General features: G+C 33.4%; 1 protein-coding gene across 1 annotated transcript; it reads left to right on the top strand.

The window, feature by feature from the left end:
* Window positions 1-5,364: 5,364 nt before the first annotated feature.
* On the top strand, window positions 5,365-7,013 carry LOC7460563 (uncharacterized). The gene has a single exon (XM_002299288.3). It carries the CDS (start codon window positions 5,704-5,706, stop codon window positions 6,535-6,537), a length of 834 nt encoding a protein of 277 aa, XP_002299324.1. The 5' UTR covers window positions 5,365-5,703; the 3' UTR covers window positions 6,538-7,013.
* Window positions 7,014-15,434: the final 8,421 nt, after the last annotated feature.

Genomic DNA, 15,434 nt, shown 5'->3' with positions numbered 1-15,434 from the left:
CAAGTTGGGCGATCCCATATCTTTCAAGGCTGCATCTGAAGATCCCACTATTAGGAAAATGGTCCTTGGGGCCTGGGCTGATAAATTTGCCTAAGTGCAAGCCTTTGTTGGCAGCAGCTTTCCCTTTTTCCATACTGCCTCTTTTCAACAGAAAGAGGCAGTCTGAGGGCAATTGTAGCATTGAACTTGAAAGGCAAGCTGCCACATGATTGATAGGGACATTAACTACTACTCGATTAAGCATGTGATGATTATGGGAAAGGCGAGGTCGTGAGGGCTTTATGCCAAGAAAATGGAAGATTAAAGAACGATTCCTATAATTCGATTTTCTTTCTTCAATTTGAGGTGAAATATTCAATACATTTTGATTTCCCACGTCAAAATGCTTAATCGACCTTTTCTTTTCTTGAACGATAATGGACCTTTTCCATGTTGCATTTGCCGTGGAAACATGAATATTGCGAATTTTCAAATACAACTTTGCATCTTCTTGTACAATGTCCCTGGCTACGTAGAGCACGAATCTTGGTTTTTGCTAACTTGGTCGATGAGTTGCTTGAGGTAAGACATTAGACATACTCGCTAATTATCTACTTGTCTAGGTTTTTCTAGCGAAAAACTTAAGAGCACTCCAAGTCCACGAGTAACCATCAATAACTGTTTTATGGATTTATTTTTCTTAATATATATATATATATATATATAAATTGGTCAGAAATAATATGAATATTTTCATCTAAATTTTAAAACATTTTTTTTAAATTTTCTCATGTTTTTTTTCATACTTATATATTAAGAAGTAATTATTAATCACTAACAAAAACATAAGGAAAACACAAGAGGGATTGTAATAGTGTTTTGATGTTTTTATAATTCTAAAAAAAACAACAAAGCTTGTTATTGTGGGTAATATTGTCTTTTTCACAAGATGTATTTGAATTTGTTTATATCTTTTTAACTCTATTACTTTCAAAGTAAAATTTTTAAATTTGAGGTTCAAGAATCTTTTGGTATTTTTATGTTTTGCAAGTATGACAATATGATTATATTATTTTTAAAAATAAAACAAATTAAAACAAATTTTCAGGAGCTTCTTCGTAATTTCATCATGGTTTTTTTAGTTATAAAGAGGGTTTTTTTATTATTATGATTCTTTCCCGAAGGAGCCTTTTTCTACCCATCCTCTATGAAACGATATCAAATAAATTTATCTTGGCAGCCTAAGGCCATGCATTCGTTATTTATTTATGTAGGAGAGATAAACACGTGTGTATAAACAACAAACTTGACTTAAGTGTATCTGCTCAAAACCATTGAGCTAATTCTCTTAATCCAGCACTAATGCTGCTCTTACAAGAATAAGACTGATACATGTAAAATAAATAAATAAATAATTCAATAATTCAATAATACAATATTCAAATAATTTCAAAATATAGAAACATAAATCATCTATTTATTTATGTTTATGTCATCTGCTGAAGGATCCATGCTCATTAGTAGCACAGTTAGATTAAGTTGTCCCAAAGGGACGTAGCGTGATGACATAGGGCTTGAGATCTGCACAACATGTCTCGAGTTCGAGTCAGGGCGTGCACCTCTTGTAAGAGCCTCGGACAGCCGGGGTTTTACTCGCTCATCTGGGTCCATAAAATACGCTTTCCGGAGGATGGAGTTTCTTCGAAACCAAAAAAAAAAAACAATTAGATTAAGCTCTTACTCCTGTCTAAATGAGCATGTTTTCTTTTATGGTATCATTAAGAGTGAATCTCTTTTTAAAGTTTTTAATAAATTTTGTGGGGCAAATATTTAACCACCAATATTTCCAACACAAGAAAATGATGAAAATGTTAAAGGATTCTTGGAGACAAGAATAAATTCAATTTTTTTTTTTTGTTTTAGGTGCAAAATCTAGTGATTAATAGATTTTTCAAAAGAAAAATACATGTGATGGTGATTTTTTTTTTAGAGAAACAATGTCTATATATTTTGCTAATGTTCAATTTATTTAAAATTTAATTAATGTTACCCTTATAAGGTATGAGATCCTATGTTGTCTTTTAAAATATTTAATAGATATCATATTTTTAAAACCCCACAAGATCAAACTATAACAATTCATTAAATATATTTCAACACAACATCATTTTTTTTAATTTTTAAATTCACTGTACTGATTTAAGAAAAAAAAAAAAGTTACAGCGCACAAAGTACAGTTTACGAAGCAGCGACTGAGAATTTCAGCCTACACTGCAGAATTAACAGTAATCGAGGGGTTGGTTTTGCTTTTCAACGAAAAACTAGGAAAAGCTAAAACTACCCTTCCCTGTGTCAAAAACAAGGAACAGAAAAAGGGGAAATAATTTTGCTCAAGGTCACCGCCACCTAGGGCTGAGCATTTTCGGTTCGGTCCGGTTTTGAACCAAAATAAATAACCAAACCGATTTTTTTTTTTTAGTTTTTGAACCGAACCGAAAACCGGTTCAAACCGATTAATTTCGGTTCGGTTCGGTTCGGTTTTTTTCCCTTCCAAACCGGTTCAAACCGAAATTATGATGCTCAAGCTAATTTCAAATTCAATCCACTCCTTCTCCGGGGAATGTTACAAGGCCTACGAATTGCAAACAAATAGAAAGCATTAAAGCAATTCCCAGCATCATGCATGCACCCAAATCTCATCATATTGAGGTCACCAAAGATTAGATCGAGTCCATGATTACTGGATTCAACCAGAAGCATTTTCAAAAGCAATTATAAAATTGTCAAGCACCACAAAACCACAATATTTGGGCCAAGAACATGCAGATCCGAGAGATGAGAAACAGAGATAAAGAGCATGGAAGAGAATAAAACATATTTAACTCAAATCAGTTGAGAGATGAGAGACAAAGAACAGGGAGAGGGGGCGGCTGAAGGAGATGGAGCTTAAGCAAAGGAGCATGGAGCAGGAGTTTAACAACTAATGAGTAACAATCGTGGAGCTGAGCATGAAGAAAAATAAGAGAGGAGAGATGAGGGGGAGATGTAGAGAGCAAAGGAAGGGAGGGGGAGAGATGAAGAGACAGAGAGCAAAGGAAGGGAGGGAGGGAGGGGGGCGGCGGCTGAATGTAGGTTTAGGGTTATGAAACTTTCTATTTATACTTGTTTTATTTTTAAGTGGTGGCTTGGTTGAACCGGTTCGGTTCGGTTCAATCGGTTTCAGACTTTGAAAACCGAAACCGAACCGAACCGGATTTTTTTTGTGATTTTTTAATCGGTTAATTCAGTTTTTTTTTTCGGTTCGGTTTTCTCGGTTATTTTTTTTCCGGTTTTATCGGTTTTCTCGGTTTTTCGGTTTTTTTGCTCACCCCTACCGCCACCAGTCAAGTCGTTTTATAAAATATACCTTTTACATTACCTACTAGTCTACTACTATATATATAAAGAACATGAACATATCGCACTTTTATTGTTTTTTATTTTTATAAACGGGGTGTCTGGTTAGTTTGCGTGTATTTCAACTAATCTCATGGATTTTAAAGTTAACGACCATGTAAACCTCCAGTGGCTATCATATTAACAATCACAGGGCTCGAACTTGAGATCACGGGAAAAACAAACCCTTTGATCCTAAGCTTTTATCACTAACCACTTACTAGATGATTAATATATTTTTATTGTTACTTAAACAACACTTTGTATCTTTTTATATTGCTATTTAAGTTTTTTTTCCTTTAAATTATGATTAAAATTTATTATAATAAATAAATTCATTATATTTAAAACAACATTCCATTTGTCCGTAACTTTTAAATAAAAGTTAATTTAATTGACTTAAACTTTTTTATTCAAAAACACGCTACTAACAAAAAAAAAATGTTTTAGTAAAATAAAAAAATTATAATAGAAAAAAAATTTCTATAACAATTTTTTTAAAAAAATTTAAATCATTACATAAATCTCAAGAAACTGACTCACAAATAAATAACTAATGCATCTTCAAGTATCTGTGTAACAGTGTAGTTAAAATTGTGTTTTGTTTCTATCATTATTTTAAAAGTGTTTCATTAAGTAATATATATCATAATTTTACATGGATTTTACTGATTTTTTAAAAAAATATAATTATAAAAAAATTATAATTAATAACTTTTTTTTTCTAGAATCCATTTATTTTTATTATCAACTACATAGTTAACAAATAATACCTTCAACCTGTTTTTATTTTATTTTTTAATAACCGTAAAAACTACAGTGATATCAAACACCCAATTAAATTTTTATGCCGTTTTCTATGCTCTTGGTCGGTTGTCCTTGCCGAAATTCCAGCCCAAGGAGATACAAAAAGACTATATTAACCCTTTGAACGAAAATTAAAAACATCAAAAGCCGTACCAGCAAGGCCAGCTCTGTCATAAAAAAAGCTTGTGATCCGTGGCTATGAGGTGATGGCCAAATTGCTTCCGCCACTCGCATCATAAGACAGTGTGCGGTCCATCATCTCTAATAAATAGTGGCGGTGCCAAATCATTGCTCCCCCAGGGATAGAATTGCCTTTTCCTCCCCCGTGAATATACAGCCCGCTTTTTACTCGGTGTTAAGTTAAAAGAGACAAGCGAAGATGAAGAATACACGAGACTACTTTGAAGATGTTTTTTTTTTTTTTTTTTTAATTCATTCTTGATATTGATATAAATAAATTAAAAAATTAAAAAATTAATTTTTTAAAAAATATAATGTCACCACAAAAACAAAAATACCATAAAACATTCTAAATGTGTCATTGCATTAATTGAGTGGAAAATGATTGCCACTCCAAAAACACTTCATCACTATTTTACTTCAATAGATAAAACAAATGTAAAAAAATTAAAAATTAAAAATTAAATATTTGTTGTTAATCACATCTTATTATTGTGTACATGTTATATATAGGGTGATCATTTTTAATTCGGTTCGGTTTTTATAAAAAAAAAAACTAAATTGAATTTTTTTTAAAAAAACCGAAACCGGTTCAAACCAACCGGTTTCAATTTGGTTCGGTTTGTTTTTTGGACAAAACCGGTTCAAACCGGTTTGGCTCGGGTTTTTTCCTGTTTGGCTTGATTTTTTCTCGATTTGGGTCCGATGAGGTTTCATGCTTATAAAACTGAAACCGAACAGGTTGAGTTTTTCAAAATTTTAATTGATTTTATTGATTTTTTCACGGTTTGATTTTTTTAATTATTTTTTTTAATTTTCTCAATTTAATTAGTTTTTTGATTTTTTTCTATCCTGGTTCCATATTAATGTTCACTAGGGATTGTCTCGACGGAGGGACCCAAAATTAACAGAAAGAATATCAATCGAGATAATTACTAGTAAACGGATAGCATAAATAATATTTTGGATTTAACTCCTTCCATAAACTTACCCTTTGATGCACTTTGACAGCTTGGAAAACACGCGCCCACAATGGAGCGTTTAATTAAAATGTACTGTACCAAGAGAGCAGGATAGCATAAATAACCTGGAAAAATAAATCTCCTCCTCTACTAATAATCCCTCACGCAGTACCTTTCTCTTCCTTGGTTTTCAAGTCAAAACAACACAAACCCTACTCTCTCTCTCTCCTCACCAAATATCACCAGAAAAAAAAAAATTCACCTATGCCCACCAGTCACTCCACCTAGAAAGAGAGAAAAAAAATCAAACCAAATTCCAAAAGAGACCAAGAAAAGAAAAATGAAGATAAAGAACAAAGGTAAAGTTTATCCTTCTCCATCATCTTCTTCTTCGTCTGTTGGTGATAATGGAGATAGAGATGTTCTTTCTGTGTTAAAGCTTTTACCTGCTGCCATTCTTGCTCTAGCTTCTGTTCTTTCACTTGAAGACCGTGAAGTTCTTGCTTATATGATTACTAGGTCCTTAAAAACCACCACCACGAATAACCCATCTCCATCCCTTCAAGATTCCAAGAAAAAATCCTCCAAGAAACCACAAAACAACAATAATAGCCAGAGAAGTAATCATATAGCTCCAATCTTTGATTGTGATTGCTTTGACTGCTATATAAGCTACTGGTTCAGGTGGGACTCTTCTCCTAACCGTGAACTCATTCATCAAGTTATTGAAGCCTTTGAAGAACACTTGACCAGTGATGAAATGTCAAGGAAACATACAAGAGGTAAAAGAAGAGACAAAGCGGGTCGTCGGGTCGGTGAAAAATCGGTTCTTGATGTTCCGGGTCAACCCGAAATGATACCGGTTCTGGAGACCAGTAATACTACATCCCATGAGTCTTCATCTTCTTGTTCTGTCGCTGATGTTGTTAATGTCAATGTTGGTTGTCCGGATAATGGCTTATCCCCTGAGAAAGTGGCTGAGAGGGAGGAAATGGAAGAGTGTGTCAAGCTTTATGATGAAGTGCCTGAGGAGGTGGTGGTAGCGGAGACTGCAGCGGCGGCTCATGGGGTCGCGGTGTGTAGCCACCACAAGGGTTTGGCAAGGAAGGTATTACCGGATGTGCTAGGGTTACTAAATTCTCGATTATGGAATCTTTGGAGTCCAAATGTGTAAGTTCCCAAGAAAAAGAAGAAGAAGAAGAAAAGAAATTATTATAATTATAATTTCTTTCTTTCTCTTCTTTTTTTTTTTTTTAAAAAAGTTTGGAGATAAATATGTTTAATTTTTTATGGGTAGAATATATCGGTATGATGTCCCCTCTCGATGGAAACTATTTTTTAAGTAGCTCGCTTTTTTTTGTTATCATTGATTAGTGATATTTTTGGCTGGAAAGTATGTAAACTTGCCGGCACCAAGTCATTTTCTCGGCAAGGAATTGTTCGGTGGTTTTCCCGGAAAAAGTGTTCATAATCTTTTTGATTTGGACGGATTAATCTTTTTGCTTAGGAACTAAGCATCGTGATTAGGTGAAGATAGTTACTTGGGGTAGGCCAAGAAAATGAGTTTTTTAGCTACTTAGTGGAGGACGGAGATTATACTATATTGTATATATAGGGAAATCCATGAAATATGAAATTTGCATTATTTTATTCGGTGCTCGCTTTTCTTGGATGTCATCATGTAATGGGTGTGGCTTTCTATGTTTTCTTTTGATTCCTTAGGCTGGGAATCCTTCCAAGTAATAATGTCTTCTAATTGTTCCTTACGTTGATTTATCGATTTTCTAGTCCCACTAATTTGGGTTTTAGGAGTCCTTAGTTTCTTTGATTTAAGGGTTACCCTAAGAAAAGATGAAGCCAATGAAAGCCCAAAACTACCCTTCATCCCCTGCCATTCCTAGGGCTGCCTGTGTGGATAATTTTGCAGGTGAGAGTAGAATTTCTTGAGATGTTAAGTCATTATATAAATTATATTTTTAAAATTTAAGGTCAAATGTAGTTGTAATTGTCAAATTGTGGATGAATTGAGATGGTTTTTTGAATGAGCTGTAGAATTTGAGGTCAAATGGAGCTGTAATTGTCAAATTGTGGATGGGCTATCGATGTTACGACGGCGACGGCGACATGTCCTGTTGGTTCTGGCCTTTGCTCAAATGCTTTTGTGTTTCATTTATGGCTGCAGCAATAATGGGTGCTTTTTGTTGTTGTTGGAGGGACTGAAAAGCATGTTTGTCTACCAAGTTATATCTGACCTGGAATTCATGAAAGCAGCTGTTTACCTCCTGAGGGTTATGGTGTTATAATCAACCAACCTAAGAAATAATAGAAAATGACCGCCAAAACCAGTGAGTTGAAAGTTTACTTTAGAACCACACAAGCATTTAATTCTGCGTAAATAAGTTGCGATGTGCTCTTAGATATGCCTCAACCTTTGGCCTACCTCCCAAATTTATGGACGGGGTTGGCATTTGATATATATATATATATATATATATATATATATATATATATATATCAATTTGGAGAAGGCATTGAAAATAGGTGGTGGGTTTAAGGTTGATAGATTGGTTTTTAGATATTGTGAGGGTATTTATGGGCAAAAATACTTTTGTCTTGATTTTTCAACCACTACAGTGACGATTGAATTTTAGGCAGACATGCAACATGTCATCTGCTTTAGCGGGTAGTGTGTCACCTGATTAGTTTTTATTTTAAATGAAAGTCATTCGCTTTTTAAAAATATTTTAAAAAATATAAGACCCATGTGCTTGGCCCTTAACTCTATTTTTAATAACCCTAAATGCATTGGAGCGTTTAGCCCGCGCGCCTTGGTTTTTTTTGGGGCTTATTTTTCAATTCTTGTTATTCTTTATTTAGGTGGAACACAAATTTAATAATAAAAAAAAAACCATTAGACTTAGTTGAATGGATGGGTGATTTGACATAATGTTATGACATAACATTTAGGGGTTTTTTTAATGCATTCCCCCTGTTATTTTTAATTTTAAAAAAATATAATTTAACCTTTTATTATAATTTATTCTTTTTTATTTAACTTAAAATAAAAAAAATGCAATTTCATCATTTTTTTTCATTTACCTTAAAAAAATTATGCCTGATTGGAATTATGTTTTGACTTGGATTTTAAATTTTATTTGTTAAGTAAAGTTGTGTATAATCAATATAATATGATATATTTTTAAAATTTTAGTTTAATTTTTTTTATAATTTTTTTATATACATCTAGATTTAATTTGATTTGTAGTCAATTAAGACTCAATAAAGATGCAACCGGGAAGGGGACAAGGGAAGGAGAAAAAAACAAATTATCCAGTCGGGTTAACTCATTATGATTATATTCATTGTAAAGTTTATATATTAACCTAGGTCAATATAATATATTATCATCTTTTGATCTAACTCCCTCAAAATTGTTTTTCTGATTTAATTTCTTAATAGTTCTTTATTATCACATTTAAATTAGGGCTAGATAATATTAAAATGACAATCATTTTTTAAACTAAATTACCATTTGAGCGAGGCAAACAATTTGTTGTTTACTTGCTGTGCTGAACAAGTCACCATTATTTTTAATTATCATTTTAAATATTATATTGCATGTAAATAAAAATAACAACATTAATTATATAATTTTGATTCGCCCCCGCGACACAGCACGGGACAAGAGTCTAGTTGGAGCATAAAGTCTGTATCGGGGTAATGGCAGTGCTGTCCGTGCATTTGGGCCACAAGGGTGCCCATAGGGTGACGACGAGCTGTGGTTGTCCTTTAGGACAATTATTGGATGCTAAACAACAGGCCTTATGCCTGTTTAGATACAAGTTGTTGGGGGCATGTTGTGGGTTGGGCCCCATCAGAAACCCAATGGCCGTCAGCGGTAGAATTGTCTCTTTCCATTTTGTTTGCTTCGTGATCTGACAGAAGCACTGAAACTGAAACAGTCTTGAGGAGGGGAGGGGCAAGCAAATGACATAGCCCTTATCCTGTTGCCTTGAACCCTATTCCTGCTAAAGTTTTATGTCAATTGTATTACACATTTATGCTTGTTTAGCAAATGCCCCCCTTCCTCCTCACATGAATCCTGGCCTAAATGAGGGTAAATTTATCCGCAACTAATTCTATAGATTCTGAAATTAATGATCATGCAAGTCTTTAGTATTTTTTAGAGGACTCGATTCCGTGACCATTGAAGAGCAATCTTAAGACCTGACCAGTTAAGCTATCCCTTAAGATTCTTAATCAGAATTTTTAAACTATCAGGTTAATTCTACTAGGGTCTCGGTTAATGTGTGAGTACAAATATTTTTATATTTTTGAGTGGGTATTATCTTCATTATGTTTAGAATAGTTATATTTAATTATTAAATATTTTTAGGTTTGGAGGAGTTTCATAAAAGTCCAACATGTATATTGAATTTTTTTTTTAATACAACTATTGAATTAAGCTGAGAATTTTGCCAAAACATTCTAAAAACCATGTTCCACAATAACTTAATCAGACAACTTCATCGGAGCTTGGGAAGATATCTAAATTTGGTCTAAAAATTACCATTTAAGATTTTCTTTATTTTTATAATTGTATTTGGATTCTTTTCTTGTTTAGATTAGGAATTTTAATTTAATTAGTATTTTATTAATTATGATATTTTTATTGTTTTTAAACAATTATATAGGATATTTTAAAAAAAAGATTAATGAAATAAATATTTCAAAATATAAGAGAGTTTTTTCTATAATTTTTTTTACGTAGTTAAGAGTTATAATCTTAAGATTCGAGAACTCTATCTCTCGTAAAACTTCAGGAATTGAGAGACCGTATCCATTCTATACGCCATATCACTTTTCTTAATGATATTTCTGAAGAACCATGTATTGATGTTGCATTCATATTATGCAGTTCAACGTCGTCAGGAGAAATGTTGGATTGCAAGGAAATGGTGGGACTGTCTTCTTCTTCTTCTTCTTCTTCTTCTTCTTTTTTTCTTCCAAAAATCTTCTCAATCCTCTCGGAGAAACTAATAGTACTTTGATGAATCACAAATATTAATCTTATTGATAATCAAAGCTAAACTTATACATCTGTAATCAGGATATCAAAAGGAGCTTGCAGTTTTTTTATTTTCTACTCAGCATGCCATGCTCCTAATAGCCCACGAATAGCAGTAATTTTCAGGATGCTAAGCAGTAACGCTGGAATCAGTAAATTAGTGATAGCCTGGAAGCGCATTTAATCTAAAATAGTAAGAGAAATTAGCAAAATGATCCAATCGAGACATATAGAAAATGTTTAGAACCTAAAAGATAGAGTTTATGGATTTAAGTTATAATTAAGAATAAATATACAAATTTATAATTATTGGATTCCATGTATCCATATTAATTTCAAGTTCAATTCATTCATAACTTACACTTGGTAATTAACTTCGTTCATTTTGCATTAAGAACATATAGTTTATTTTGAAAATTAAAGAGCTTAATTTTAGAAACCTTCGCAACTTAATTTTTTTTAGATTAATATTTTTTAGATTAATATGGATGTTCGACATAATTTGCACGTATCTCAATTAATTTCATAAATTCTGAAATTAATAATTATATAAATTTCTAGAATTCTAAAATTTATAAGACTTAAAATAATAATATTTAAAAAATAAATTTAAAATTTAATTAGTTATTGTATTAATTGTTCGATAAAATAAACGTATGTCTTGTAAATTTATCGTCCAAGGCATGTGTAATTTTACAAATTAAGTACCTTTTATAACTAATCATCTCTTCTTAGCAAAAATGACAAAACTATCCTCAACTTTGTGTTGATATAATTATGACAATGCTACCATCATACACGTGGTGCCTTCTCCTCCCCTCTCCAGATCACCCCCCACACAATGCTATCATTTTTAATAGCTTGATCCCGAGCTTCACCACCGCCAAAACATAAAAACAAAAGAACATACATCAAATGTAAGGATCACAGAGACTTTTGCATGATACAAAAACAAGAACTGATGAATGGTGTTTTCCCCCCCCTTCCATACTTAATAAGATCCCTTCATAGAAGAAATTATAAATTGGGCTATTAAGTAGGATTGAACAACATTTGATCTTCTCATTTATTTATACATGAACGAGATTAATTATCCCATTTTGGAAAGTAATTATAGGAATATCCAAGATTTTTACCTATTTTCTTTCTATTTGAAGCCATATCGTGCACGAACGGAGGCGCCTGAGCATGTGTGTGAATGCCTTTTTATTTATTTCGTTTTATCTCAGCATATTCATCCTTCCCCTAAGAAATTACTCCTAGCTTCCCCAGGCTTTGCAACCAAAATAAAATAGATGGCATCCACTGATCTCCTATGATGAGACTGGATTATTGTTGACGCTTGTAAATATAATCCGATTAACTGTATAGTTTAGACCCGGTAGGTGAAAGAACGCACTTTTGGGGGTGGGGGCAATGGCTCAATCCATTCAACATATATAAAGTCCTGCAGACGGTGATGGATGCTGCCATTACGATCATGTTAATATTGCTGTCAACCAGTGTAGACGAAGGAAGCATAACGCAACCCTGAGAGGTAGCTCAACTGGTCAGGTCTTGGGTTTGCTTTTCAACGGTCACAAGTTCGAGTCCTCTCAGGGTCACTAGAGGCTTAAATAATCCTTAACTTTAGGACCCTTGAGATTAATAGAAGTTCGCACAAGCTGGCCTGATACCTACGTTAATAAAAAAAAAAAAAAAAAGAAGGATAAAGCAATGCGTCTACAAACTGTTAGATGTTGAGATCTCTAAAATAATTTTTGCTTATCAAGTGTAGTAGTCAATCCAAGGCATACATTAATTCTTGATTATTTCGAAGCCATGATGATTAAGTAATTAATGCTATGTGCCTTCAAGGCTTCTTACGTTGATCAGCATTTAAGATTATTTACATTGGTGTCGTACTCCAAAAAATTATATTTTTCTTTCTTACAGGAGCCGAAGACTTTTTGATCAATAACTTTTTATGGTTCATTGGACCTTCAGCTAGAAAACAAGATTTTTCCAATTCCAAGAGCAAGGGAGACTGGATTCCAAATTGCAAGCGACTTCAACAGCATCTAGCTATTGCCCACTAGCTTAACAAAATATCAGAGGGAGATGCATATGCATTTATTATTTTGTTTTAGCTGAAGAAATACCTAAAATGTTAATCAGTGTAGTGGCATTGAGAAATAAATGAGTGCACAATTTCCTCCGGTTATCTGGTGCAATTACTTCTTGATTATTAGAGCATAAATCTTTGAAATGTAAATTATGCTTAGATAATATTTTTTTGAAATCAACCTTAACCCGAAATCAAGACTCCTTACAGAAAAGATTTCCAGACAAACTCAAAGGTGACAACACTGGATTGAATTAATCATGATAATCTGTCACTCGCTTACTTGCTTTATTCTGTTCAGAAGCATATGAATCTCGAAAGGCCCCTGGTCTCGAAATCAAGAACAACATAGAGACCATTGGTGATATAGCATGGGCTGTCTCGAAGTGTTTGCTAATTGTGGTTGATCAGAGCCCGTCGCTCCCAGCCATGATTGAGCTAATGCCTGCATTTTGCGCAAAATCGATGACCTTACAAAGTGTAAGGCTTCAAAATGGCCATTCGATACCATCCACGATTGAAGTTGTCGACGTTGATCCAGTACTGTACCATGTTCGTTTAGCCGAGATTCAACCATCCGTTAGAATAAAAAACTCCTGCAAGAATGCAAGAATGTGAAGTCATCCTCATTCATGACCCCCCTTATGCACCAGCACTACTTGCTTGACGCTATCTGTTTGCATGATATTCTTTGCTGCTAATTGGTAGCAGAAATCCTACTTCTCAACAGAGGGAGAAATTAAGGCTAGCCCATCCCACCATCTTTAAAGTTGATTCCAGAATGATAATAAGAAAAGAAATATTTAATTGATTAAATTAGTAAATTCAAACATTTATTTTGAACACATTCATATCAAAACCCCTAAATTATCATAAACCTTAATATTTTTAATAACTAATTATAAAAGAATAAAATTAAAATTAAACAATAAAATTAATAAATAGAAAAGATGAAAGAAATTTACCTAAAACATAAAGCAAAAGAAATTACCTATTTATCTGAACTTGAAAAGAAATTTATATAAAAGAAAGGAATAGACAACAGAGGCTCGAAAGAAAATAAGACTTTTTGTTTATAAAATCTTTTTTGGATAAATGAGTTTTATATATATATAAATCAATAATAACTTTTCACTTTTCTTTCCCTATATTAAATTCTAACCAAAACTATTATATTAATATTTTAATATAAAAAATATTTTAAAAACAATTTAAAGAGGCATTTGCCCTCTTTTATCCTCATGTGGCTCCGCCCCTGAGCCCACCATCTTTAAAGTTTATCCTCACTAGGATAGTGACAAACACCACCATAACTCGGGGTCCGACTTGCACTCGTATCGCTGTGGGGATCTGTGTGTCCAGAATTGACGAGAGGAAAATGTCAAGAGGGGATGGATGACCTTTTCTAGTGTCTCCTGCCGAGTCGGCTCCCCTCATGTTTGAGGTTCCACGAGTTCGTATTCTAGTTTCATGTTGGTTACCAAAGGAGGTTGGAACAGAAACTCAACTGACATCATAATTTGGATGCCTACACGTGGTTTGCTTCCTATCTCTGCGAGCTTTCTATTTCACTGCATCTTGCTTTGTCTGAATAGATGTTCTTTTACATGATAACAGCAGAGGTTATTAAAATAAATTAATGAACTTTGGTGATGCAATTGAAAGCATAAATGAAGACAAACACATAAATGCAACAGCTTCATTTTTACCCCAGCAAATAACCAAGTTACCAATTCAACATTTGTGTGCTCCAACAATAGATTCTCAAATATCAAGGCTAATCTATATCGATGACACCCCAAATGTTTTTTAATCCGATTTACAATTTCTTTTAGATGTGAAACAAATCCAGGTTGAAGTGAGCAGCCTTGAATCTCCTCGAGTTCAAGCTGTTACCAATCCTATTATGATAGTTTTTTAGTCGATGATCACTAAACAAACATGAATAATATGTGCCGACTTCTTAACTTCGTTTAGTCATTCACCTTTGATTCCGAAACTCCTGTAGAAATATAAAGAACTGCCTTATGTTTGCTGATAAAAGAGAAAAGAACAAAGAACTAAGTCCACGATGGAAAAGAACAAAAGAAAGAACACAGAACTTAGTATTTAAGTATAAAGAACAAAGAGCAGAATTGAGTAGTTGGTTACTGCCATCCCATGCCCTTTTATTTATAGGAAAAGAAAACAGAATTACAAAGAGAAACAAACTCTAGAAACGTACCAGCCAACTTCTCCTTTATTTTAAGGAGATGTTTACAAGTTAGTTTAATCCTAGATAAACTTAACAAAAGAATTAAAACCATATCCTAATCTAGATAGTAATCTCAGCTAACAACTAGATAATCATGCAGTAGATTACTGCTAAGTAATCCTGTTCTAGCTTAGGTACCAAACTTCAACACTCCTCCTTGGTTCCAAAGCTAGTCATTCCAATTCTTGCCCTCAGATCTTCAAACCTGGTTTTAGCCAACGGTTTGGTGAAAAAATCTGCTAGTTGATCTTCAGAAGTGCAGTAGCATAGTTCCAGTTCTCCTTCTTGCTGAAACTGCCTGATTGCATGATATTTGATTTTCATGTGCTTGGTTCTATCATGAAAAACAGAATTTTTAGAAATGGCTATAGCTGATGTGTTGTCACAAAACAATGTTGTGGGATTTTGTTGATTGCAATCTAAGTCACTTAGCATCTTCCTCAGCCATATAAGTTGTTTTGCTGCTACATAAGCAGCTATATATTCAGCCTCTGCTGTAGAATGAGCCACCACCGATTGTTTCTTTGAATTCCAGCAAAACACACTCTTTCCCACAGCAAAACAGTAGCCTGAAGTACTCATCATTCCTTCATCACTTCCTCCCCAGTCACTGTCTGAAAATCCAACAAGATTGATTGAGCTGGA

This window comes from Populus trichocarpa, chromosome 1 (assembly GCF_000002775.5).
Source record: "Populus trichocarpa isolate Nisqually-1 chromosome 1, P.trichocarpa_v4.1, whole genome shotgun sequence".
Taxonomy (NCBI): Eukaryota; Viridiplantae; Streptophyta; class Magnoliopsida; order Malpighiales; family Salicaceae; genus Populus; species Populus trichocarpa.
This window is presented reverse-complemented; position numbering and strand designations above follow the sequence as displayed.

What these genes read in the sequence shown, in the direction of transcription:
- LOC7460563 (XM_002299288.3), top strand. Translation starts at nt 5,704, where the DNA reads ATGAAGATAAAGAACAAAGGTAAAGTTTATCCTTCTCCATCATCTTCT.